Here is a 27840-nt window from a genome sequence, read left to right as displayed (position 1 = left end):
ATTAATTCTTACAGATTTCTGTTGAGGGCATGGTAAGACTGTCAAGGCACAACTGGCACTTAGGTTTAGATCTTATTTATTTTTTTCAAGTCTCTTTTTATAGAAGTCAACAGATAGTAGGGCAAGTAATGACTGGCGATGGCATATTATACATACATTATCTCCAAACATAATTTTCCCAAACGCTCTCTCAGTGGTTCCCAAATTTTTCCCCCATGGACCATTTGAAAATTGCTGAGGCTCTTTGCAAACGACTTAATGTTTTTTTCTGCCTGTGATAGCTAATGTAATATGCTGTACTAGGTGCTGTATGATTTTTAATGGTATTTGTATTGCTTCTTTTATTTCTTATATATTGTATTTTATTGTTTTACCATTTGAATTCCATAGAATTCAATTTGTAATTCAATAAAATACAACATAAGAAATAAAAGAAGCAATAAAATACCATTAAAATCAGTATGAATATTTAATTTGATGCATGTGCCATCTTCTGTCTTCAACCACAAATCTATAGACACGTCACGGACCATCTGAATAAAGCTCACAAACCACTGATGGTCCACGAACCACAGTTTGGGAATCCCTGCTGTAACTACAGTGAAAGAGAAAGTTGAGCAGATATTTTTTTAAAATGCTATAGTTAAAAGTAGCAGATACATTTGGTCTCTAATGCCCTCCTGTGTATCTCTTGAATAATGACCCAAAGATGAGATAGTGGCTAACATTGCAGCCATTGATCCAGTAGCTGACAATGACCCTTATAAGCTGGGACAGCTTGACTTAGAGCCCTCACAAATAAAACACAGCAGGTAGAAAACACAGGAGCAAATTGTATCTGTACATTAAAATTGACACATGCAACGGTGCAAAAATGATATCCAGATGACAAGTTTATCAGTGTCTTTTGTCATCGCTGTTTTAAGGGAAATCAAGCAGAACTAGACAGTAGAAAATGGATCCTGGAGACACCATGCTATGGATACAAGTTCTGAAACTAGGATGGTAGCAGAGCCCATTGTACTGTGGGCAGCTTTCATAACAATCTTGCACCCACCATGTGTTTTACTTCGCATGAGGAGCAGAGGAAGAGTACAGCGCAGGCTCCAGGAACGTGTCACCACTATCACAGAAGGTCAGTCCTGGACCTGCACTATAGCCAAACAAGTAGGTAAGGCAGCCACAGTGAGATGGAGGCAGAACTCCAATAAGCTGGGAATTAGGGATGAATCTCATCCATGAGCTTATTGCTGGGGTAATGAGCATCACCAAATGACCAGAAAGGAGACAGCCCATCTTTTCATGAAGAAACATGGGCCAATAATAAAGATAGCTGACAGAGAGGCTTTCAGACAGGCTATTTCTGTTAGAATCCAAATACCCAGTGGCTACTACATTCATCAAGGATATATCTATCTTACACATGTAGTGAAGTAGCATTTCCAATTATTCTAGACTAGAGCAGCCATGAATACACATGAGTGCATGAAGTTTTCCTAACTGATTCTCTTATAAATGACAGTAGCAGCTGTATGCAACAATTTCTAGGGAAAATATCTGAATAAGTAGTGTAACTTTGCTGCCCAACTCATACTCCACCAGTGGTACAGTTCCAAAATACAATTGTGCAGTCCATCACAAGACTATTCAAATCGCAACTGCTGTGCATGAACACCTTTTGAGATATGCTGTTGTAGGTACATAAGTATAACAGAAAGTGGGGCAAAATTGGTCCTTCTTGAAAAATAAATGACTCCATTTTCTAAAAAAGGTTAAGTCCATAAAAGACATCTGCAATAAGCATAATTTTCACAGAGGAGCCAAATAGTCCTTGATAAAAATGCTTCCATTTAACTGCTTTGTGTTTCAGGAAGATAATTTCTGCAGCACCTTTCCAAATTAAATGACTCCTATTCTTCACCCGTCTTAGAGAAAGCATTCACCTGGAGAACCTCCATGCAGTTGACCAGAATCAGAGCTCCAGTTAATTCACGCCACTGTTTGGTCACAGGGTTTTTCATTTTATCCAGTGCAGATTGCAGATCTTGCAGCATATCTCTGTAACTATCTCCATAGTGAGCTCCCCAGGTGTACAGAAAATCGTATGCCGGTTTCCACATCATCTGCAATTGAAGACATATCAGGGATCAATGATTGATTGATTTATTATTTATTTAGAAGAGAGGGATGGGAAATCTCAAACCTGGGACCCACATGTGGCCCTCCATATCTCTTCCTAGGCCATGTCCCTCATTGACCATGCTCTGTGCCTTTCTAGTGCTTTTGCCTGACTGAAATGTGTCCCTTGCTCTTGGTTGCTTGGGTGGAGAGTTGTGGGTGAGTGCAGAAACCTCTGACCTTTGCATGGCTGGAATGTAGCTATAGGACAAAAGTAAAAGTCATAGCCATTGATCTGCCCAGTTTTGCCTCTACCCCTGGCATGTGGTCCCTTGAAGGTATCCGATGACAGAATTCAGCCCTCTGGCTGAAAAAGATTCCTTACATTTGCTTGCTTGCTTTATTTATTTATTTGTTATTTGATTTATATCCCACCCATCCTCCCAGCAGGAGCCCAGGGCGGCAAACAAAAGCACTAAAAACACTTTAAAACATCATAAAAACAGACTTTAACATACATTAAAACAACACAACTTTAAAAAAAAATTTTAAAACCTTTCAAGACATCTTAAAAAAGGTTAAAATTGTTTTTTAAAAAGGTTTAAAAACATATTAAAAAGCCATTCCAACACAGGCACAGACTGGGATAAGATCTCAACTTAAAAGGCTTGTTGAAAGAAGAAGGTCTTCAACAGGCGCCGAAAAGATAACAGAGATGGTGCCTGTCTAATATTTAAGGATAGGGAGTTCCACAGGATAGGTGCCGCCACACTAAAGGTCCACTTCCTATGTTGTGCAGAACGGACCTCCTGATAAGATGGTATCTGCAGGAGGCCCTCACCTGCAGAGTGCAGTGATCGACCGGGTATATAAGGGACAAGACAGTCTTTCAGGTATCCTGGTCTCAAGCTGTATATCTGATTTAAAGAGATTGATACTCCACTGTTGGGGGAAATCCTCCACAAGGGGGCTTACAATATTTTTAAATTTAAATCCTCTTCATAAAATCTTAACGCACATAGGCAGCAACAATAGCATTGAAATTATCAGCATAAAATAGTAATAGCTGAGCCATACCCCATTTAACTATCCTCATTCATACCCTCATGCAAGAATACTTGTTATTGTTGTAAATCTAAACATATCGTCAGATGTGCAATCATGTTTAGATTCATAACAATCCGATTTGAAACTTTGTAAAACGTTGTTTGTTGCTTTTGAAACACGCTGAAAGATTCCCATGGATTGACTTTTACCAAAATGATTAATGAAATCAGTAACCACAAGAAAAGAGGACTGCACAGACATGAATAGTTTCAAGAAATACAGGGAAGGATCTGGAATAAATTAGTCACAGCTAAGTGAAATCTCTCACTGATTTCAAGGGAAGCCAATAATGCAATCCTATCCACATTTACTCAGAAGTAAAACCCACTGTCTTCAATTGGATTTTCTCTCATATCAGCATGCTAAAGACTGCAATTTTAGTTCAACGAAGGTATGTACAGTGTTCTTAGTAATGCATATTGCAAGTTAAAATGTTATTTAATGGACCCACCATAAAAGTTTGAATCTCCAATATGATGTAACTTTAGATTTGGACAGAACAGGATTAGTAAATTATAAGAATGTATACAGATTTAGAAGAGTGTAAGAAAAAAAGAATGTGTAAACCAGCCTCAAGAACAACATTAAGGGGAAGGGAAATCAATCTCAAGAGTAGCCCGAGATTCCTTTGGGAAAGGTGCAGATTCCTGGACATAAAGAGTTATTTTTAAAGGAACTCGGTTGGTTGGATCAGGAAAGATAAAGGTGTTCCTGTGGCTTAGAGTTGGCCAACAACACTAACATCAACTTGATGAGCCATGTCTGCTTGGATGGGCTTTGAGCAATGGCTTTAATCAAGTTCAGAGCAATGTTATTTAAAGGCATACGCATAAGCAATCCCTGATTACAAGAACTATTAGAGATGAAAGTTTGGAAACAGAACACTAGGGTGGGAGGAGGTGCTATAGACTTTTTAAAAATAGACGTTTAAGACTGAAGACACTTTGAAAAAAGGTTACTACCCAGTGTGAACACTGATCCCACTTTCACAATATTTGACAAGTTTCATATCATTCCAAACACACAAATTGTGTGACCAGAGGCAACGGGGGACAAAATAAATGTGTGCATGCACATCCCATTGAAAACGATTCCCTTGTCTCCAGCCTAAACCATTTGTAGCAAAAGGAATACACAATGAAAGAGAGCACAGTCTCACCTCTGGAGAAACATCTCCATTTCTACCTCGGTGGGGAGTTTCATATGCTTCAATCTGTTGCTTTGTGAGTCGTGCTAATTTTTCTGCCAGCTCTCTCCAGCCTTTTCCAAGCTTTACAGCCGAAGTAAAAATGACAGTGTCCTGTGTGAGGCGTGCTAGTAATCCTTGACAGTCAAGCTTCAGCAGGGCCTGGAACCACAAGTTTGATGGTTACGTTCTCAAGCAACTTTAAGTAGCAATTAATTATAGCTGTCTAGTGTGACTATTTGAAAAATTAATAGTAAGGTAGAAAGTTACTATTTCTTCACATACTTGCTTTTCTGTGTAAGAATCTTTTTTTTTCCTACAGAAGAGCTATCTTAGAGATTAAACAATTAATTTAGCACGCTGGTGGCTGGCAGCTCCATGTCAGTGGAATCCACTCCGGGTTTTAGTCAAGCAGCTGTCCAAGGTAAAACCAGCCACTACTGATTTAGCAACACATTGCTTCACTAATTCAAATCTCGGTTAGGTCAGGTTTTGTTTCCTAGAAGGAAAAAATATTTTTCCAAGATTTGGGTCTTCAAATTTTGCTTTTAAAATATCCCATGAATTAAGAGAAATGAATGAATCAACATTACTATGTCATTGTTATATAGAGACAAAGAAAATTTCCATTGTAAATAGTTAGCAAATAGTCTGCTGCACCATAAAAATGTGATATTCTTTTAAAATAAGTTTACAACATTTTCAAATTCCAGAAGATTGCTATTTCTGTATTTTCCTATGTTATTAAGACTGCAGTCCTGTGCACATTTACCTGGAAGTAAGTTCTACTGAACATAGTGGGACTTACTTCTGAGAAGACATGCACAGGACACGCAAATAGAGATTACATTTATTTGTCACTTTCCTTTTCATAGCCCCTGGATGAATGCTGATAACCATGTAGCACATCATAACTTAATTCAGTATGCATGAAACAGTAGGACAATGCAGACAACCAAATTAAGTCTTGAAGAATATTGTATAACCCACCCCCTCTATTGATTTACTGTGATTTGGCAGCCAATAAGTAAACATCAAGTTTGCAGACATTTTCTTTAATTTTTGTAGAAGAATGTCACTAATGTGACATTTTAAACAATATATGCAGGAGAGGCCACACAAATCTTTAAAAGGCGATTCTGCAACCTCTTAGGTGTGGCAAGGCACATATAAGTTGGTTGTCATGTTTCTCTGCTCCTATCACATGTTGCTGAGCACTATGCAGAAATTATTTGGCAAAAATATTAATTCTGAAACTCACGTTTGATCTGTACATATAAGGAATGTAGGATCATAGGAAGCTACCTTATGATGAGTCAGACCAATGGTCAATCTAGCTCAGTATTGTCTACATTGACTGGCAGCAGCTCTCGAAGGTTTTAGACAGGGAGTCTCTCCCAGCCCTACCTGGAGATGCCAGGGATTGAACCTGGGACCTTCTGCATGCGAGGCAGACGCTCTACCACTGAGCTACAGGCCTTCCCCAATTCTTTTTTATTGATATGACTAATAAAAAGATAAGGAAACCAAAACATCATTAAACAGCCACAGCAAGTGAAAACTATTTTATTTCCTTACGCTTTGGCTTAAGTGACATTGTTTTTGCTTACTTGCTATGTTGTTTTTGATTATGTTCTATTTTTATATGGTGAATTTAATTATGATCTTATAATTCATTTGAACTTCTTCACTGAAATCTGGCTGGAGCAGCTTGGTGGAAAGAGATTGTAAGACAGGGGCACATGCATTTTAAAAATGTTACCTACGTTTTTCCAACCAATTTTTTCCCATTAGGTCTTTAACAGATCACTGGCTACCAGTTACAGCTCACTTTTTAGAGAAGAGTCCCAGGAATTGGGTTGTACTGATTTTGTCAAAAGGTAAGACCCAATGAAGTCAGTGGACTAAAGTTAGTCATGATTAACTTTAAGTCCATTGATTTCAGTGGGTCTTACTTTGAGTATGACTTAGACAGATACAGCCCTATAAATATATTTGTTTTATTTATTTAAATATTTATAAAACGCACTTTCACAGAAAATATAACAAGGCAGGATACAACATAAAACATAGCATTACAACAACAGTAAAAACAACGTATCAATAAAAACTGGCTGATAAATAATTCACACTCCAAAGACTTGTCAGAACAATGTAGTGTTTACAAAAACATCTAAAAGAAAGCAGGAATGACTCCTGCTAAATTTCTATTGTTCCACAGGACACGGCTTTACCACACTAAAGGCTTGGTCCCTGGTAAAGGCCAACTGAACCTGAGACACATGGGGGACCGCAAAGAGTGTCCCATCAGAAGATCCCAGCGATCAAGGTGGAGCATAAGAAATCAGATGGTCCTTAAAGTACTTTGGCCTGATTTGTTTAGGGCTTTGTGAATTAACAGAAGAACCTCAAGCCTGGCCAAGGAGCAAAATTATAGATATGACAGAACAATTATTATCTACTAAGGCATGAGAAATCTCCTTTGTAGCCATTCTCTTTCATGAGAACAGTTAATCTAGAAGCCCGATTTAAAAGGGAATCTAAGCTAATGAGTTTTTCCGCCTTTATCCCCATACTGTCAAAATTGGTATATTGTTCTCAGAAGGAGAGTAGTTTTATGTAAATCTCTGTTTGGGGACCACATAATCTACAGTAGAGTTTACTCATTATTCCTGATTACGGATATTAGGGCAGTACTGCCTATAGTCATTAACCAGCTGAAATTACTGAGAGTTCTATCCCGAGTAATTACTTTAGAACTAGATTGCAACAGAATAAAATTTGCTTAGAAAACAAAATATGTGTGTTTGTGTGTGTGGGGGGGTACTAAAGCCCAATTATATAATACTTTATGACAGCAGAAGAATCACAAAATGGTGACCTCTCCCTCTCAGTCTTTTTATTGAGCATCCTTTTAAATGTTCCCCAACACGGTCAGGTTTGTGTAAATGCATTTTTACTCTGCTAGTCCAAAACCCAACTAAACTAATGGTATTCTAGCTGAGATTCACCCCTTGACATTTTAATTTATGATATGTATATATCAGAGCTTGGAAAAGTTACTTTTTTGAACTACAACTCCCATCAGCCCCAGCCAGTATGGCCACTGGATTGGGCTGATGAGAGTTGTAGTTCAAAAAAGTAACTTTTCCAAGCTCTGGTATATATTTACCCTATAAAAAAGTTCTCAGGACAGTTTACAAACATACTATACAAGGTTTAGTGTGTCTATAGCAGGGATGAAGAGCCTCTGGCCCTCCAGATGTTGTTTCACTCCCATCAGCCCCAGCCAGCATGGCCAATGATCAAGAGGTGATGGGAGTCCAACAACATCTGGATGGCCAGTTTCCTGTACCTCATCTCTGGAAAGAATAGAAACAGCCAAAAATTGAATTCACACACACATAAAAACAACCCAGCAAGCAGACATTCTATAAGAGAAGTATGTAATAAATACTCTTTTGCCTCAGCTCATTATTTAGGGTACATTCCATTCTTCATAGAGTGGTAGGTACTGCCTGCTGCTCCACTGTCCTGGTAAATCTTACCAAGACAGAAGGCTTTCTGGAGGATACTTTGATCGAAATCACTTTTTAAAACCAGTTAATTCCCACAAAAACTAGCAAGTAGATTTTTTCCCACCGTTGTACAGAAACCCCTCCCCCCATTTCTTGAAACGTTCATTCTAAGAAGACTTCCTCTGTGGCCTCCATGCAGGCAGCCCTAATTCAGGAGCAAGCTGTTTTACCTCTGTATTTTGTCTTCCACTGTTGTCGACTTTCAGACTCTCAGAAGGTAGTTTTGTTTACCCTTGTTATCCCTACGGTGGTCCATATGCACCGGTGTGACTCTGCTCAGCTTTGTGTTGCTGTGCCTCTTACAGAGTAAGATAACTTACTACACTACGTTCAACATCGAAGGCCCTCCTCCGAGTTCCGACTCATAGGGAAGCTCGGAGGACGATAACAAGAACTAGGGCCTTCTCAGTGGTGGCCCCCAAACTGTGGAATAGTCTTCCCGATGAGGTGTGCTTGGCGCCGACGTTGTTATCTTTTCGGCGCCAAGTTAAAACCTTCCTCTTTTCTCAGGCATTTTAGTTTTTTAGTTTTAAATATGTTGTAATTGATCTTAGATTTGTGGATTTTTATATACATGTCCCTTACAATGATTTATTGGATTTTATTGTGTATATTTATATTTCTCTGTGGTACACCGCCCAGAGAGCTATGCTAGTCGGGCGGTATAGAAACTCAACAAATAAATAAATAAAATAAACTTTAGGCATCAAATAATCTCCCCTAAAGAAGTCAATGCAGAGTCCCGAACTGAGGCAGAAATGTGATGCCTCTAATGAGGTTATTTCAAGAAGAAACACAGATATGTAGGATTCACAGAAGAACTTTGGGAAGAACTATGGCCTACTCCAGTTTAAACATTGCTTTCCTCACAAGGAGGCCACCAAAAAGTGTTTTGTGCATGGGTGACACATTGCCACTGCACATACCAGCCATGACATCTAAAAGCTCCTCATCATGTGCTGGCTTGATTCTGGTTATAATTCAGTGTGTTATCAACCGTTACTTAGCCAATGGCTAGATAATGAGGAAGGATCTCTCTAGCTATTACAGTTTTCATTAAAAAGTACTATAAAATTAGCTGGAAACTGCAGTCCTGGAGACAAAACAGAAAGCACACACATGCCATTCGCTGACAGGATGTTAGCCATCCCACCATTGCCAGGCAAACATTTAAAACACCCTTTTTTGAAAACTGAACAGCTACAGTGACGATGCCTATTCTTCTACCTATTGAGTGGCTTCACTGAATGCAACTATAAGATGAAAATTGGAATCTGAGAGTTAGGAGAAATCATCATTATGAATTAAGTATGCTTGCGGGGAGAACACCCTCGAAACAACTTTCAGGGGGAAACATCAGCCTTTCTGGTGTAGTTGGACTACTGGTCATGCTGGATGGGGTGGATAGGAGCTCTAGGCCAGCAACACATGGAGGGCAACAGGTGAGATGTGGGAAGGACGTTAAGTCCAGCTGATAAGCCCTAGCAAATGCCAGCTGTGCTGAGAGTGATGATCACAGAGGCATGAGGATTAAGGACTCTGGAACATGACAAAGGGGTGATGTGCCTCATCCATCAAGATCCAGTGCCATCTTTAAAGTACCCCAAACTTGCTTAGTTCCATTCAGGCCTTTGAAGAACTATAATGGGAAAAAGCTGCCTTAGGAATGCAAGAAGTTGTTGGGCATTTATGTTTGTTAGAGATGGCACATGCTAAAAGCAGTCAACGTGGTGTCCTTCAGATGTTGCTGGATTCCAGTTCCCCTCAGCCCCAGCCATGATGGCCAATGGTTAGAGACAGTGGGAGTTGTAGTCTAACATCATCTGGGAAGCACCATGTTGGCTACCGCTGGCCCACGCCCTTCCGCTGACAAGCTTTTCTAAGGAACTGCGCAGGCTCTGGAAAACTCACCAAAAAGCTGCAGTGATCTCTGTTAACTGACTGCTGTTGTTTAGAGGAAGAGAACGAGAGAATCCACTGAGAAGCGGTGTTTCCCACCATCACTACCTCTGCATAATTGCAACATAACCGAACATTTTCACAGCCAGCTTTGTTTGAACATCTTGGTCATGATCCAACAAAAGGAGCATGTGGGAGAACCACCAACAGAGCCAGAAGCTTCTTTAAAAGTTTCCACTGCAGCTACTGCTCACATGGCTGACAGTGCAAACTTTCCATATTAAAATAGCTTTGTTGGATCCCAGCCTTGTCACCTGCCTACAAGCCTTGAGGTGAAGTAGAATAACCATAATCCCAACAAATTAGCCAAACCAATTATTACTAATTTGTGTCTCATATAAAATTAACAGGCCCCATCCAAGCAGTACTTACAACAGAGAGTTCATACAGGAAACGTCTTGCGCTTCTGTTAGCATGGCAAACTTCCTTGAGTTTCTTCAAAACATAGGCTACTTTTTCTGATTCTTTCTCAGTTTGTAGCTCACTGAAATCACTCGGTGACATATGTGAAAATCCAAGGGCATCAGCCAAAGCTTTCCAGTCATACATTTTCTCCGAGACCATGGATAAGATTGCTGAATAGATATAAGTCAGTTTTCTAAAAGGCAATGCAATTTGTTCAAGGAGGCTTTTGGTTGTGATTGTGCAATCCTTAATATCCATCACTTGGTCTTTAGCAATCACTTTGATATTTTTACAATGTACAAGGCCAACTTTCCTTCTTAGAATACCCACATACCATTCTTTTATTTTAGCCTGTCCAATGGCTTTTACCTTATCTTCACTGAGGAGCGCTATTGTATCACCTTTAAAATATTCCAGCAAATATTCGATTTTATTTTGACGTAACACCGTTTTCAAAGCTATACCATAGCTGGTAATGTTTAAAGCCTTATCTTGAAAAACTGGATATTTCATGGTTAACATTGACAGCAGTGGCATAGAGTTGAGCTCTTTGCGTTTTTCTAATCTGTTTGGCTTGTTAAACATTCCAGTTAATGGCTTTGGAGCTGGCTCAGGCGTCGTAATGTAGAACTGGCACACCACATTGTTGTTTGGGACTTTAACCTGAACACGGAAGACAAACAGATGCATTTTTCTTGTGCTGATTATAGAAAATAGAAAGTGTTGGTGTATCACTTTACCACCCCCTTTTAGCATACCTCCTTTAATTTCTTTCCTTTGATCTTCTTCCTTCACTTCAAAATCAGGGTCACAGGAGGCCACAAAAATGTTCAGGTCTTGCGGCTTCTCAAGGGCAAATGTGTGCTTTCCCCATAACTGGAAAACAACTGGGGGCACGCTCTTTCCACCCTTTTTAATGTCACATACTGTAAGTTTCTCTGGGACATAGCTGTGGCCAAACAGGGCAAAAACAACAGTGAAAGATGGATGGATATGTTTGGGTCCATAAATCCCAACTGAAAGTTTTCTGTGGATATATTCCCAAGCACTTGCAGGAGAATTAACTGCATTGGTTTGGGCTACAGCCACAATGTACATCAAGTGACTTAGGTCTGTCAGCTTAACTTGTATAGTATCTTTATAGATGTAACAGCTGTCTATTCTTTCAAATGGACCCTCTTTAGCAAAACCACACAGACATACAATCTCAGTCATAACCTGACTAAAAGGATCCTTCTTCACTTCAGCTGCAATTTTCATTTCTAGTAAAATGGCTTCCGTGGTATTGAGGTTACTTAATGTAAGTTCAATCAATGGGCTCACGGTGGTTGAAAACTCGTGGTTCAATGAGGATGGGGAGTCAAGGTTCGCCTGCAAGCCAACCTCTTGGAATTCTCCAAATGCCACATGGCCTTCAGGAAAATGAACAGCAATCTCTGAGTCAGGGAGCTGCACCGAGCCTCCTTCATGATTTACTTTACATACTATATGGGTTTCTACAGATTGAGTTTGGGCCCATCCTGGACTCTGATTTATCACATTCAAATCCAGGCAAGATCTGGCCAGCTGCCTTTGATTCAACCATGCTGTTTTATATGCTTCACGATCATTCTGAAGTGATTCACTATCTGGAAGTGGGATATGGTTGGATGGTGCCGTACTAGGAAGTTCAAATGTCTTAACCCCTACAATGTCCAAAAGATCTGAAACACTCCGAGACTTTGCAGATCTCCTTGAAGCTTTGCGAAGAAAAAGATAATCAATATTCAATTCGTCTCCAGACGAAGCAGCAGAATCTCTGTTATCTGAATCTCTAAAAAATAAAAAGGGGTCTTCTTTTAAGATAGATATACGCCCATCACTTTTTTCTCTGTTGCTTGACTGAGCTACATCGTCTAAAAAAGGATTGGATGCTGACAGTTCATTCCAAAAAGGATTTGTCTTAAATGCACCAGGGACACTTTGTTTAAATTCTCCAGACCAATAGGACTTTAGGTCCAATTCATTTTCTTTGTCATCTGTTAAAAAAAATGAAATAAGTATTTCCACTGTATATTTATTTATCCTCTTCTGCTTGGTATTCTGCATATGCCAAGGTACTTCAATTTCCCTTACATTAATTTAATTAAAGATGGCAGGTACAACATGAACGGAAAACACTGACATTTTTTTTAGTTTGCTCTTTTGTTAAACTGATGGCTTCAGCTCCCCTTACATTGTTCTGGGTTCCAATTAGATTTTAAGACACAAATACAAAAACACAGTGTTGTTACATTCATGTTTTATTTTTGGCAGAGTTTGTTACTGTTCATAAAAGGTAGCTGTGTACTAGCATTTGGCCAAACTTAAGCTGCAATCTTATGCACACTTTCCTGGGATTAAGCCCTCTTCAAACACAGTGGGACTTGCTTCAGAGGAAACATGCAAAGGATTGCACTGCTAAAATGTAATCCTATACCCACTAATCTAGGGAGGTTCCATTGTACTCAGTGGGACTTACTTCTGAGCAGATGTATGCAGGATCATGCTCTTTACTGAAGTTCTCCCAAGATTCAGATTCAATATCTAGGAAACCTCCCTTTGTTTACTCTACCCTCTCAAAGACCCTTGGAAAACTGTATTTGTCTATTCTTTAAGAAGGAAGAGGGCATTATAATACACAACTAATTTGGACTACATTTTTCCCCTCCTCTTTTGTTCTGCTCAAAAGAGCCATAACAAGCTCTTTCCTCTTCTTCCAGTGTGTTCTCCCCCCCTTTTCCCCCCAGTTTGCTAAGACCACCTCAATGCCACCACTTCTTGCATGGAACTTGTCACAGGCATGACACAGAGAAAAGAAAGAAACTTTACTCTCAGCCTCAGAGGGAGGCAATGGTAAACCCCCTCTGAATACCGCTTATCATTAAAACCCTATTAATAGCGCCACCATAAGTCAGGATCGACTTGAAGGCAGTCCTTTCCATTGCTATCACACACAAACACAGACGTAATAAAAACTCTGCTTTAGAAAATAGGATGCCAGCAATGTACCTGTCCAATCATTTTTTGCAGGGCTGCCATCATCCAAGTCAACCAGCGATCCCTCTGACCTGCTCCAAGAAAATTCCTTTATACGACAGGAAGTTGACATTGTCCTTCCTAATAGGTTTAAAATAGGTTGGTTTACAAACTGAGAAATGTTTAAAGCTATGTCACATCAATCATAATGCAGTACGGGGGTTTCAAAGGACTCCTCACACTAGCTTCACAATGGGGAGTCAACGACTTAAGGCGAGTCACCTATTTGAACAAGCCACCGGGGTTACTAAGGCTGCAATCCCACCCCACTTACCTGGGAGGAAGCCCCACTGAATTCAACATAACGTACTTCTGAGCAGACATAGCTAGGACTTCACTGTTAGTCACCTTGTGTGCGCTGTTTACATTTCTTCCATATGGACAGAGGGAGGAAGCACGATACCAGAAGCAGGTCCAACTTCCCTCCCACGTGACAGATTGTCCACTTGTACTGCTGAATGTGTGCACAGGGCTTGCTCTCTTAGGTGTGATTTTGTTGTCAGAAAGAAAGAAGCAAGAATTTGATTTGCCAATTCACTTTTAACATCCAAAGTGGAGATTACATTTAGAGTGACAGCATAGCGACAGCCCACATATGATTCTCTTGCATACAGCATGATCATAAAGTTTACAGAAACAAACAGACCATGCCGTTCCCCAAAATATTATATATGGAATTTTCAATACATTTCTGCTTGGACATTTAAACACTAGATTAGGCAAATATAATCCAGACTCTCCAGAGGGACACTCTTATAAAAGGGCTCCCTGAGACTTCAAAGCACTGAGATGGCCTTAATTCAAGTTTGAAATCATTCAAGGAGCTAATAAGTAAGCACCACATTCATATATTGATTTTTCCCTCCAAACACAGAGCTTAATCTCCATGCCAGAAAAACTGCATGTTTTTTAACAAGGCAGCAAGAAAGGCGACACAAGGGTGCTTTCTTCAATAGATATGCAGATTAGTAAACAGGAAAGGGACATAATTTGTTTTAGCTGACAAATCTGTATTGTGTAACACACACTGTAGGAAGCAGCCTTTTTTATGTGTGCACCTAGAATACAGATGAAACCGTTTCCACATACTGGTGTTTCAATATATTTATTTGGGGAGTAAAAATTAAAAATCATAAGCAATAAAACACAACAATTAGAAATACACTAGAATATTAAAACTACCAGTATTCTAAAAGTATGCACAAAGTGATTAAAAAGCCAGGGTACCTATAAGGCAACAAAGTTTTACCTGTTGTCTTACAATGTTGCTGATTTTACCTGGTATTTTGAGTGCTGGTATCTTACTATTTTTCTACTGTTTGCTTGAATTGTAAAATGCCTTGTGAGTAGTAGGGCTATTTATTTTATCTATTATGTACTTAGACAATTTATATATCGCTTATCTGCAATAGCCTAAATGTATTGACTGGATTAAGAAGGTGGGGCATTATTATTTATATTCTATAAATGACTCAAATAAATAAATTAAGTAGATGTGATGTTCATGCATAGCAGTCACCTGTATACTTCTATAAAATGACATTTGAGGGAAGTTGGTGGAGGACTGAAGAGCCAAGAGCCTGACGGGCTTTTGTGTGTGCACAAAGCACACACACACACACACCCCATTTCTCTCTGTGGCACAACTGTTTTCTCCTCATCTTTTTGTCATCTCCTCATGACACAGCAGTCAACGATTAGCTAGACCCTTTGTAGGAGAGACTGAGGTACATGCTTTATAAAAGTAATAAATGCCTATTTAAATTGCCTGTGGCTAGCAAAAAAATAGAGAGCGGCTTTTATACTATTCAAACATTTGAGTAGTGCACATCCTAAGGGCATTTCTTGGAGACTTGCTAGCATGACATTTAAAGAATTTACCTCAGGAAACTAAGCACTGCTTGGTTTGTTTTCTGGTCACTTGGGGGCCTTTTAAAATAGATAGCATTTTTAAATGCTCCATTCCACCATCCAGATTGATATATATGCACACACACTCCTTGGCCTAAGAGGACTTAAAGCAAAACTGACATCAATAGTTACAGACAACCATTCCTTGTGCTGACCCAGGATGGGAAGTGCTAAACTTTCCACTGGGTTGACTAGTTTGCTATAAAGCCCAGGGAAGAGGGGAAAATATTGCCTCATAGTGAGTGATATTTCACATCTAAACAGTGCAGCTAGAGACCCTCTGCCAGCCTGTCCCTCTGCACTGTTGTCAAAGCCATGCAATCTGTTAGTGCCATAGGCTCCACCACCATGGCTGTAAAATCCCCCAGGGCATTACAAAATAATCTATTTTTCGCTCAGCAACAGCATAATATGCTACTACAGATTAAGTGTCCAGACCACAGGAGGTGGCTATACATGTCTGCTTTCATTGCTAAATTTATTTGGCAATCAACTTTTCTATTCTTAGGCATTCTCCTTTTGGAGGCTAGATAGCCTTTAGGCTTGTTCTAATTTCTGCAGCTGGCAACTTCCCTTAAGCTTCCTGTAACAGGATTTCTGATTTTGCCCACAATAGAAATGGATGGGTGTTGATGGGGCGAGGGGGGAAATTGACCACAAAGTGCATAAAACTATAGGATACCAACAAACAAAAGGCCCATTTAACCCTCCCTAATCACTCCAGATGACGTGCAAGAGAAGCCAATGCCAGTTTTCAAAATTGTCATACTATATACTAAATATGTTCAGGATTGAGTAGCCAGTACAAATATTGAACTTGGTAGATAGAGAAATGCTGTCTCTGCCAGTACTTTCCTAATAAAGACATTCCTTAAACATTTACAACTGACAGGCTATCAGCGGCTACCAGCCATGATGGCTATGCTCTCCATCCTTAGTCGGAGGCAGTATGCTTCTGAATACCAGTTGCTGGAAACCGCAGGAGGGGAGAGTGCTCTTTGCACTCGGGTCCTGCTTGCAGACTTCCTTTGAGCAACCAGTCAGCCACTGTGAGAACAGGATGTTGGACTAGATGAGCCTCTGGCCTGATCCATCAGGGCTCTTCTTATGTTCTTCTGACAGATTAGCATTTACAGCTGACAGATCCAAAGAAGGTATAGCAAATGCAGCCTTAAAATATAAGAGCCTTGAAGCAAGGAGACAGGTCAGTCCCAACCTCTGAAGAGGCTCCCGGTCTAAACAAAGAGCAGACTAATGTGGTAGGATTCTGTGGCCGTGGAGTGGACTGCAGCACTTCAGACTGCATGCAGGTGGAGGTGTGCTACTGTTAAAAACCCCAAACCCTGCGAGTAAAAACAAAACAGTACAATGGGGAGACTGGTCCTCCTCCAGTCCACTCTTTACAATACTAGCATTCCACTTGCCAGAAGTTCTTTTTATGTGCCTTCCCCAGCCTTGGGTGCCCAGATGTTGGTAGACTACAACTCCCATCATACCCACTCAGTATGGCCAAAGGTCAGGGATGATGGGAGCTACAGTCCAACATCATCTGGGGACCCAAGGCTGGGAAATGCAGTTGTTGGTCAGGGGAAGGTAGAGGTGTATAAGAGCTGGAGAAGAAGTAGATTTGGTCCTTTCCCATCATCCTTGTCTCATCTTCCCTTTCATCTCCCCTGAGCCAGCAATGAGGACACTAGGGCCCTCCATGTGTTGTTGGGACCCCAGCACCCATCATACCTGACCACTGACTATGCTGGCTAAGGCTAATGGGAGCTGAGAGTCCAACAACATCTGGAGGGCCAAAGGTACCCCATCCCTTCCCTAACCGGATGCAGTAATGCAGGCCATCCTGTTCCATCTGGGGCTGACTGGAGTGAAAGAGAGAAGCATATGAGCCCTTCTCTCACCATTTCCTACGGCTGCCAACTTTTTTGCTGGCTGGGCTCCCTTCAATCAAAACTATAACAGGTGCAGTTTTTCCTGGCATGGAGATAAAACTGTATTTGTTGCATTTTTTTGCCTGTCACACTGATTAAAGCACAGCAAACTTAACACTAAAAGAAAGGTGGAAACCCCACTTACTGAAAGCTCCTACCTCAGGGCTTATCCAAACGGAGCGGGATAATCCACGGTTTCCATATTTGGTTTGTCATCTGATAATCCTCACTTTGCCTTTTAGTTCGCTCTTTCCCAATTTTAAAAAATGCTTTTTTGCACCCTCACTCACAGCGGTAAGACCCCTACATTCTTTTCGCTTTTTCCAAGCTCCACCTCTAAAACCTCCCCCTATCAACCAATTGGTCAGCAAAAAAATTACGTATGCTCCTCTCCCCCTTTGCAAGGAAGCACAATGTGGCTGTAAAGAAGTTCTCGCCTCGGAAGGAAAGGCTGCTGGTCGGTTTCACGCCTGCCTTGTTTGTATCTACGATATTACACTTAATGTATGCTTTTCTGCCTTTATTGAGGAGATAGACATGCTGGCAATTGCACTTATTTCTCCAAAAAAACAAGAAACCTATCATCCTCCCTCCTTCTCCCTTTCCTTCCCATCGAGAATGAAATTAACAAAGCTTTCCGGAGCAGGCTTGAAACCAACCAGCAGCCCTTTTCTTGTTTGCATTTGCGATACTATACTTAAAGGAATGTATGCTTTTCTGATTTGAAGCAAAAACCCCAGCAAGTACAATGAAATTGACAAAGCTGTCGGGAGGCCGGCTGAAACCGACCACCCCCCCTTTTTCGCTTGCTGTGCATTGCAGATCTCACCCAGAGCGGCCGCCCAGTTTGCAGGCTGGCAAAAAATAAAATGCATCTGCACAGTAGTTGCAGAACCCCCCCCCAACACCCCATCATTGCGATGATTGGTTCAATTTTCCCGGGCTTATTCTTGCACATGCGCAAAAGTGCAGATACGTGATTGGCTGGAATGAGGAGAAGGGGCAAGGGGAAATGCCCAAGAACTGCCCATCAGCTGTAAAGTCCATGGTATTGCATCCTAACTCCTGAAGGCACAGTGGATGATTCCCGATATTAAACAGCAAATCGCATTTTTGCAGGTATTGCAAGGAGCAGATTTAACCAGTGAAAATGCGTAACAGCGCAAGACATTTGGATGACTGAAAAATAATGAACACACATAGCGGGCGTGTCACACATTTTGCAGTCGTCTGGATGAGCCCTCACTCTCCAGCCCTTTTTGTGAATTTCTTCCTCCCCAGTGATGTGGGATTTCCGGCAAGGGGGGGATTGAATGAGAAAATTTCCTGTCCAGCCTAACTTGCATTGGAAAATTTTCAGTTTGCATCAGGAAATTTTCTGATGCCCTACAGAGTTTGCCTCATATTGTATTTGCAATTGACATCCATTCATTCTTAATAATGAACTTACGAAATGAAAAAAATCCTGTAGGAAAAGTAAAGCCCCGGAAAAATTTCCATAGAAAATTCTACTAAGATTTTCCTTAAGAAAAGGTAATGATAAATACCATTGGTAAATATCACTTGTTGCCACATGGGGTGCAGTCATAACAAACATTCACGAGTTATCATCTTGCATTAATTTGACTACATAAAACAATCAGATGTGAATTGGTCATTATTTCATTAGGGGTAGGGCATGATGTCACCTTAGAACTGAACAGAAACTAGCAACAACTTTCTCAAGCAGCAAAGAATACCTTCATTGGGTAATCATCATACTAAGAGGTTTCCCACCAACTCCCAAAACTATGAAGAATTGCAACAGATTCAAGGAATCTACATGACGGCATACACAACTATTTGAAAGAGCTGAATCACACATCTGCCTTAGCACATGACTACCACCAGAAAACGCTCAACCAGTGCTGAAGGAGGTTATTCAAGTGCCCCCAACATATATACTAAGATCAGCACAAATAGATTTTTTTAAAAAACATGGCACCATGACTAGACTATCCATGAGGGGCTTAAAACATACTGGTGGCTCAATTCTGCCCACCCCTAAATGGGCTGCTAAGCTGGAAGTTGGTGCAGACTGAGTATTTTCTGGAGCAAGCCCTGTTCCAAGAGGGTTGTGTGACTTCGCCCAAAGAAGGTTTGTGTTACAAACAAGACTGAAAAATACACTATTAATAAATCAAAGTTTGAAAGGATGATGAGAAAAATCTAGAAAACCTGAGTGTAACATAGAAGCCAATTAAATTTGCTACAACTAAAATGCAGAACAGAGCAGTTAGGGAAGAAATAACTCAAATGCCAGGCAGACACTGAACAGCTGGGAATTAACTTAAGACTCTCTGAACATTCAAGCATCTTAATGGGCAATTTAATGAGGATGTCTATTCAGTGCAAAGCTCAGTCAGAGAAGTGAACAAAGTAGGGAATGGTTTTTAAATATGGAAGTTTTGCATCTATAAATTGATAATATAATCCCATTCCAGCCCTTTAATGTTGCTTACTATAGAACACTATTTTACAAGTAACTGGCAGGAGTAAAAGGATTACAGGAAAAGTGGAAAGCAGTAAGATTTCCAAATTGCTAACCAGAAAATCTATAAACGGGGGGGGGGGGGAGGGATGGGGCCATTTCTATTGGAAGTCAAAACTTGTCCATGCAAGAATTATGCTAGTTCTTGTAAATGTATTTTCCTCCCATTTCTTCCCTTAACAGCTTTTCTAGGGAAGATTAACAGCATATCCATCTGATCTTATAAAATATAGAAACATATCTTCAACAACAAGGCTAACACAGCATCTAATTAGTATTTTGAGCAACCCGCTACGGGACACTGTTGACTTAATTGAGCTAATGTAACTGAAGCCATCCATCCACTTTTAAATCACTGTAAGGTAAACTTGAAGGCCAGCCATCATTTTGCCTCAGGGCAAACCGTAGTTCTGCATAATTTCATGCACTAGCTCTAATGCAGTTTGAGTATCACAGTGAACAAAGACGTGCAGAAGTTCATCACAACCAGCCAACTGCATTCACACCATATATTCATTCCACTACTATTCCATTTTAAACAATCATGAAAGAATCCTGGGAAGGATAGTTTGTGAAAAGTACTGAGAGTTGTTAGGAGACCAGGAGTATCCTCACAGAGCTACAATTCCCAGAGTGGTTTAACAGTCAGTCCCTCTTCCCAGAGAACTCTGCAAATTGTAGCTCTGTGAGGGGAACAGGGGTCATAGAATCATAGAATAGTAGAGTTGGAAGGGGCCTATAAGGCCACAAAGTCCAACCCCCTGCTCAGTTCAGGAATCCAAATCAAAGCATTTCCGACAGATGGCTTTCCAGCTGCTTCTTGAATGCCTCCAGTGTCGGAGAGCCCACTACCTCTCTAGGTAATTGGTTCCATTGTCGTATGGCTCTAACAGTTAGGAAGATTTTCCTGATGTCCAGTCGAAATCTGGCTTCCTGCAACTTGAACCCATTATTCCGTGCCCTGCACTATGTGACAACCTTTCATGTACTTGAAGCGTGCTATCATATCTCCCTTCAGTCTTCTCTTCTCCAGGCTAAACATGCCCAGTTCTTTCAGTCCCTCCTCATAGGGCTTTGTCTCCAGTCCCCTGATCATCTTTGTTGCCCTCCTCTGAACCCATTCCAGTTTGTCTACATCCTTCTTGAAGCGCGGAGACCAGAACTGGACACAGTATTCAAGATGAGGCCTAACCAGTGCTGAATAGAGGGGAACTAGTACTTCACGCGATTTGGAAACTATACTTCTGTTAATGCAGCCTAATATAGCATTTGCCTTTTTTGCAGCCACATCACACTGTTGGCTCATATTCAGCTTGTGATCAACGACAATTCTGCTAACAACTCTCAGCACCCTTCTCAAGCTACACTTCCCAGGATTCTCTGGAGGAAGTCATGACTGTTGAAAGTGGAATAATAGTGGAATAAATATATGGTGTGAATGTGGCCTTAGATTCTATTGTCCCATCCCTCTCAAGTTCAGGGACTGTCCTACCATTAGGCAGGGTGATGTAGCTGGCCCTCTAGCCATTCCTTCTGGGCTCCCAAGCTATTCCCTTCTGTTGGATGACAGATCTGCATATTCTAAGCAGCTGTAGCAGACAGCAGGAAGAGGCAGCACCACGCACCTGACTTCTTGGCAGTGAAGCAGAGCATTAGGGCAAGTGGCGTACTGCCCTGCCAACCAATTATTTTTGGTGCCTCCTTAAAATGTTTCTGTTTAGGCAATCCTATCCGGACAAGTAGATGCTGATGTGCTTTAATCTCTTTTAGTCCACTGTTTTTAATAGTTTTTTAAAAAATGTTTTTAATTACATGTTTTTAATTGGTTTAATTGATATTTTAATGTTTTTTGTAAAATGCTTAGAGGTTTCCACAATCAAGTGGCACATACATTTTGTTAAATAATAAATAAACCTCCGTCTGCTCTCAGCCAGCCCCCACCTGCTTGTGTTCTTACTTACAACCAGTCCAAGGGGTGGCACTGCTTGCCAGTGTCCTCTTCCTTAGTTTCAGTATTGCCCTTCTAGAACTCAGCAGGAAGGAGGATAGGGACAAAACTAGAATTAGTTGGCTCTGCCTGTCATTGCCTCTGACTTTACCAACTGTTTGGGCCCCCTGCCTTCCACCTTACCAATCCCAGTGGGCATCAGCCACCACTGGAGAGGAGAGAAGCGGTAGGGCTGTTGACTCTGGCCACTTTCACATCATACATTTATTCCAGTATTATTCTACTTTAAACAGTCACAGCTTCCCCCAAAGAAGCCTGGGAACTATAGGTTCTGAAGGGTGTCGAGAGTTGTTAGGAGACTCCTCTTCTCCTCACAAAGCCACAGCTGCTTGAGTAGTTTAATAGTCAGTCCCTCTTCCCAGAGAACTCTGGGAATTGTAGCTGTGTGAGGGGAACAGGGGTCTCCTAACAACTCTCAGCATCCTTAACAAACTGCTCTTCTCGGGACTCTTTGGGGGAAGCCATGACTGTTTAAAGTGGAATAACAGTGGAATAAATGTATGATGTGAATGTGGCCTCTGTGCAGGCACACCAGTGGAAACAATCTAGCACCCCCGCTTGCACAACACTGACATCCTTGCCACCTCACCCCTCCCAGTAAGTGGCTGCAATCCCAGGTGCACGGTGGTGCTCTGCCCTGCCGGCTACTACTGCTGCCTAGCACATGTAGAACTGTCTTCCAAGAGGGGGGAATGGCGATGACCCTGCTTAACATGCATCATCAGCACTTCCGTTATCATGGCCTAGCATCTACAATACACTTACCAAGAAAGGCAAGGTTTAAACATTATTGTTCCCAAAGGGAGGCTTATCAAACCCAACAGGACTCAGGTGGGGTCTCCCCTGCATTGTTCCATCAGTTGTAAGATCCCGAGCCATTGTGGGCTGCTGCAGCTAACCAGCCAAACCTCACCCCAAGCCTGAGGGCCTACTGGAATCTTCACTGGCCAACTCTTTCACATGTGCTCACGCAGACCAAAATACACATAGCTACCAGCTGACGGGTTCACTTGCTGCTCATCTTCGTGACTCCAAGTAGCACCATATTTTCTGACCTTCTTTTATCCCCAGCCAAAAAAAAAAAAACAGGAAAAAGCCCAAATGTTGCTGTAGAAGACTGCCTTTATTTTTAGGAAATGGCCCAGTGCTCCCCCATATTACCCCAAGGCTCTTAAGCCCTGCCAGAAGTACCAGCAAGGATGGAAGAGAATTGTTCAATCCACATTTTTAAGCAAACTGACCTAATTTGCGCCTCCCAGACTAAGACATGGATCTAAACACAACAATATTTCCAATTTGGCACCTCTCTGAATTTGGTGACACACTTTTCGGCTCAAAAAATATACCAAAATGTATAAAAAGCAATAGGTTAAAATACATTTCAAATTGTATAAAAATGTAAATGTACTGCCTTCAAGTCGATTCCGACTTATGGCGACCCTATGAATAGGGTTTTCATGAGGCTGAGAGGCAGTGACTGGCCCAAGGTCACCCAGTGAGCTTCATGGCTATGTGGGGATTCGAACCTAGTCTCCCAGGTCGTAGTCCAACACCTTAACCACTACACCACACTGGCTCTCTTAAAAATGTATATATTGACATAAAATGTATATTTTGGACACATGCTTGGATACATTTCTTAATATGCATTTTCATATGGTTTTTTTTAAAAAAAGCATGGATTGATGTGAAAAGAGGGCAGAACAGACATATGAATGAACACAGGTGCAACTGGCATGGACTGGAAACAGACCGATCTGTCCATTCCTAAGTACTACAGGTAGAAGAATAGGACAGCAACTGTAGATCACAGTTGAAAATTTTATGGAATGGGACAAATGTATGCCAGAATCATCCCCTTTTGCATCAGACTGGAGTGGGTGGAGGGAACCTACCAGTCTGCACCTGCAGTGTGACAAAACTGTCACTCCACTTGCACAGAGCTCCCTGTTCTGCCTACATATGCAGGCAGGCAGAAGTACCACTGGCCGGATCCCAGCCAGCTGTAGTCCACAGAAAGACCCCAAATAGAGTGCACCTGGGTGTTGAGGGGCTCAGCCAGCCCACTCCCTTCCTCCCACCCCAGCCAGGTTGAGCAACAGGGCTGCAGATGCAGCGGTGGCTCTTCAGCCAGGCTTTAGACTGGAACACATACACCAACACTGAAGGCGATTGGAGGCGATGGACCCTTGGATGATAAGGGAGTCAAAGGTGTACTAAAGAACGATAAGGAGATTGCAGAGAAGCTAAATGAATTCTTTGCATCTGTCTTCACAGTGGAAGATATAGGGCAGATCCCTGAACCTGAACTAACATTTGCAGGAAGGGATTCTGAGGAACTGAGAAAAATAGTGGTAACGAGAGAGGAAGTTCTAGGCTTAATGGACAATATAAAAACTGACAAATCACCGGGCCCGGATGGCATCCACCCAAGAGTTCTCAAAGAACTCAAAGGTGAAATTGCTGATCTGCTAACTAAAATATGTAACTTGTCCCTGGGGTCCTCCTCCGTGCCTGAGGACTGGAAAGTGGCAAATGTAACGCCAATATTCAAAAAGGGATCCAGAGGGGATCCCGGAAATTACAGGCCAGTTAGCTTAACTTCTGTCCCTGGAAAACTGGTAGAAAGTATGATTAAAGCTAGATTAACTAAGCACATAGAAGAACAAGCCTTGCTGAAGCAGAGCCAGCATGGCTTCTGCAAGGGAAAGTCCTGTCTCAGTAACCTATTAGAATTCTTTGAGAGTGTCAACAAGCACATAGATAGAGGTGATCCAGTGGACATAGTGTACTTAGACTTTCAAAAAGCATTTGACAAGGTACCTCACCAAAGACTTCTGAGGAAGCTTAGCAGTCATGGAATAAGAGGAGAGGTCCTCTTGTGGATAAGGAATTGGTTAAGAAGCAGAAAGCAGAGAGTAAGAATAAATGGACAGTTCTCCCAATGGAGGGCTGTAGAAAGTGGAGTCCCTCAAGGATCGGTATTGGGACCTGTACTTTTCAACTTGTTCATTAATGACCTAGAATTAGGAGTGAGCAGTCAAGTGGCCAAGTTTGCTGACGACACTAAATTGTTCAGGGTTGTTAAAACAAAAAGGGATTGTGAAGAGCTCCAAAAAGATCTCTCCAAACTGAGTGAATGGGCGGAAAAATGGCAAATGCAATTCAATATAAACAAGTGTAAAATTATGCATATTGGAGCAAAAAATCTTAATTTCACATATACGCTCACGGGGTCTGAACTGGCAGTGACCGACCAGGAGAGAGACCTCGGGGTTGTAGTGGACAGCACGATGAAAATGTCGACCCAGTGTGCGGCAGCTGTGAAAAAGGCAAATTCCATGCTAGCGATAATTAGGAAAGGTATTGAAAATAAAACAGCCGATATCATAATGCCGTTGTATAAATCTATGGTGCGGCCGCATTTGGAATACTGTGTACAGTTCTGGTCGCCTCATCTCAAAAAGGATATTATAGAGTTGGAAACGGTTCAGAAGAGGGCAACCAGAATGATCAAGGGGATGGAGCGACTCCCTTATGAGGAAAGGTTGCAGCATTTGGGGCTTTTTAGTTTAGAGAAAAGGCGGGTCAGAGGAGACATGACAGAAGTGTATAAAATTATGCATGGCATTGAGAAAGTGGATAGAGAAAAGTTCTTCTCCCTCTCTCATAATACTAGAACTCGTGGACATTCAAAGAAGCTGAATGTTGGAAGATTCAGGACAGACAAAAGGAAGTACTTCTTTACTCAGCGCATAGTTAAACTATGGAATTTACTCCCACAAGATGCAGTAATGGCCACCAGCTTGGACGGCTTTAAAAGAAGATTAGACAAATTCATGGAGGACAGGGCTATCAATGGCTACTAGCCGTGATGGCTGTGCTGTGCCACCCTAGTCAGAGGCAGCATGCTTCTGAAAACCAGTTGCCGGAAGCCTCAGGAGGGGAGAGTGTTCTTGCACTCGGGTCCTGCTTGCGGGCTTCCCCCAGGCTCCTGGTTGGCCACTGTGAGAACAGGATGCTGGACTAGATGGGCCACTGGCCTGATCCAGCAGGCTCTTCTTATGTTCTTATGTTCTTATGTTGTATTTTACTCGGTTGGTTCCAAAGTGACTGAAGCACAAGGGAAAGGCACTTCCACTTGTGCAAGGAAGCTGCCACGTACTGACCAAGTCAGACACTGGTCTATATAATTCAGTAGTACTTACACCAATGTTCTTCATCCTTGGATCTTCAGATGTTGTTGGGACTACAACTCCCATCAACCCCAGCCAGCTTAGCCAATGGCCAAGCATGATGGAAGTTGTATTCCAACAACATCTGGGGACCCAAGGTTGAAGAACAGATGCCAGGAATTGAACTTGGGACTTTCTACATGCAAAGCAGATTCTCTGCCATTGAGCTATGGCCATTACCCAAGGGGAATCTCTTGATTTCTGCCTACCCCCTCCAGTGGCATCCCTTTACATTGCATCCCACAATTATCCCACAGGTCCCCCCAACAGGTAAGTGTGGCTTTTCATAACACATGGGGGGGCAGTGGGAAGAAGCTTGCAAGAAATGCCCATCTCACAAACTGAACTCGACTCACAGCTGTTCAGTCCCAATTCAATGGATCTCCAGTTTCAAGTTAGTCATCCTTTTCAAGATTTTGGCCAAGAAGTACAGCTGTTACAAACACACATTATCATACACCAAACAGACTTGGAGTTAGACCACTCCATACATAATTAAGAAGAAGAATTTAGGGCTGTAGCATAGATTTCAATTACATGAGATTCTCCCAATGTATTTTGCAGACTGATTAATCAGTGAAAGAATTAATTGGTACAGCTGAAAGTATAAATGCATACATTATTTTTTCAGACTAGCTTGATTGTGATGTGTAGTAGAAATGAAGAAGAAAGCTTTTAAAAAATGGGCTCTCTTAGTGATAGTTTTCCAGCACAATTGTAAGCATGTTTCCTTAGAAAAAGGTATCTCCAAGTTAAATGAAACTGATAGCACAATCTTATACATGTCTACTCAGAAGAAAGACCCATTGAGTTCAAGTCCCATTGCAGCCTAATGCCCTACTAAGTATGCTCAGAAGTCCTGCTTTCATTTGTTAAACTACACAATATCTTAAAAACTCCTGCATTGAGGTTTTAGTAATTATTTTATTTGGTTCATCAGCTGCCTTCTACCCAATTAACCAACCAACTCAAATTCTCTTATGGGTTGAAAGTCCTACTTTATTTCACTAATAACTTTTAGCAAAGAATCCCCCCCGCACACACACACACACTTTCTATATTTTATGCTATAGGCTTTATATAATGCACTACCATGACATTTGGGCTGAGTTGCATTCTGTGAAAGATATAAAAGGAAATAAGATGTATAACTGAATGTTTCCTTCTTTTGTGATATGAGGCAAATGATAACATATTTTATTTTGCTCAGGACTGAGCAATACTAATCCATATAGTTCATCCTTGGCTTTAAATACTCAATAATTCATATGACAGTAAGTTCATGGGTGGGGAAATACAGCCACAGGTAGGAATAGGGGAGATCTGTAGCCATAGGTAATGCTATCGCCTAATCAGCCCTTCTAACAAAATTTCTCATTTTTATTGTTAATTTATTTATTTCATTTGATAGACTGATAAACTGAGTTATCAATGCATTGTTTTGATCAAGCTTTCATTTAGCTAATCACTTTCAAACTCTTACTCTGACTCTGTGAGAAAGACTCCCATAGAGAAGGAAGCCTTCAAATATGCTGATCTATATATCCTTCTTCTCTTCCCCAACCCCTTTCTCATTCATTTCTCAATCATCTGAAGCTTGAAACTTTTTTTAAAAAGCATACCTTTTGTCTCCTTTTAAATCCGCAACAGCTACTTATAGCGAGGCATTGCTTTTGAGATGAAAGTGTGTTAAAGCATTCCTGAGGATTCCATGCTGGCTTTAAAAAAATGAACAGGTTACCTACCTAATTAGAAGACACACCTTCTATTTGTGGGTGGGAGGCAGCAGTGATTTCTGGGACTCTGAGT

At 41.2% G+C, this 27840-nt stretch overlaps 1 protein-coding gene and 1 non-coding gene across 3 annotated transcripts; both read right to left on the bottom strand.

Moving 5' to 3' along the window:
- Positions 1 to 444: 444 nt before the first annotated feature.
- MACC1 (MET transcriptional regulator MACC1) lies at positions 445 to 27840 on the bottom strand. 2 transcript variants are annotated; one of them, XM_061586870.1, is made up of 5 exons: positions 27777 to 27840; positions 13384 to 13491; positions 10321 to 12371; positions 4385 to 4573; positions 445 to 2123 (listed from the first exon to the last, which is right to left on the bottom strand). In XM_061586870.1, exons 2-5 carry the CDS (start codon positions 13481 to 13483, stop codon positions 1911 to 1913), a joined length of 2553 nt encoding a protein of 850 aa, XP_061442854.1. In that variant the 5' UTR covers positions 13484 to 13491; positions 27777 to 27840; the 3' UTR covers positions 445 to 1910. The 2 variants fall into 2 exon arrangements, with proteins under 2 accessions (XP_061442854.1, XP_061442852.1); XM_061586868.1 differs by lacking the exon at positions 27777 to 27840 and adding an exon at positions 27654 to 27766.
- Positions 5820 to 5894, bottom strand: TRNAA-CGC (transfer RNA alanine (anticodon CGC)). The gene has a single exon. It is a non-coding gene; the product is annotated as a tRNA-Ala (tRNA).

Source organism: Rhineura floridana, chromosome 10 (assembly GCF_030035675.1).
Source record: "Rhineura floridana isolate rRhiFlo1 chromosome 10, rRhiFlo1.hap2, whole genome shotgun sequence".
NCBI lineage: Eukaryota > Metazoa > Chordata > Lepidosauria > Squamata > Rhineuridae > Rhineura > Rhineura floridana.
The sequence above is the reverse complement of the archived record's forward strand: the minus strand, read 5'-3'. Positions and strand labels throughout refer to the sequence as shown.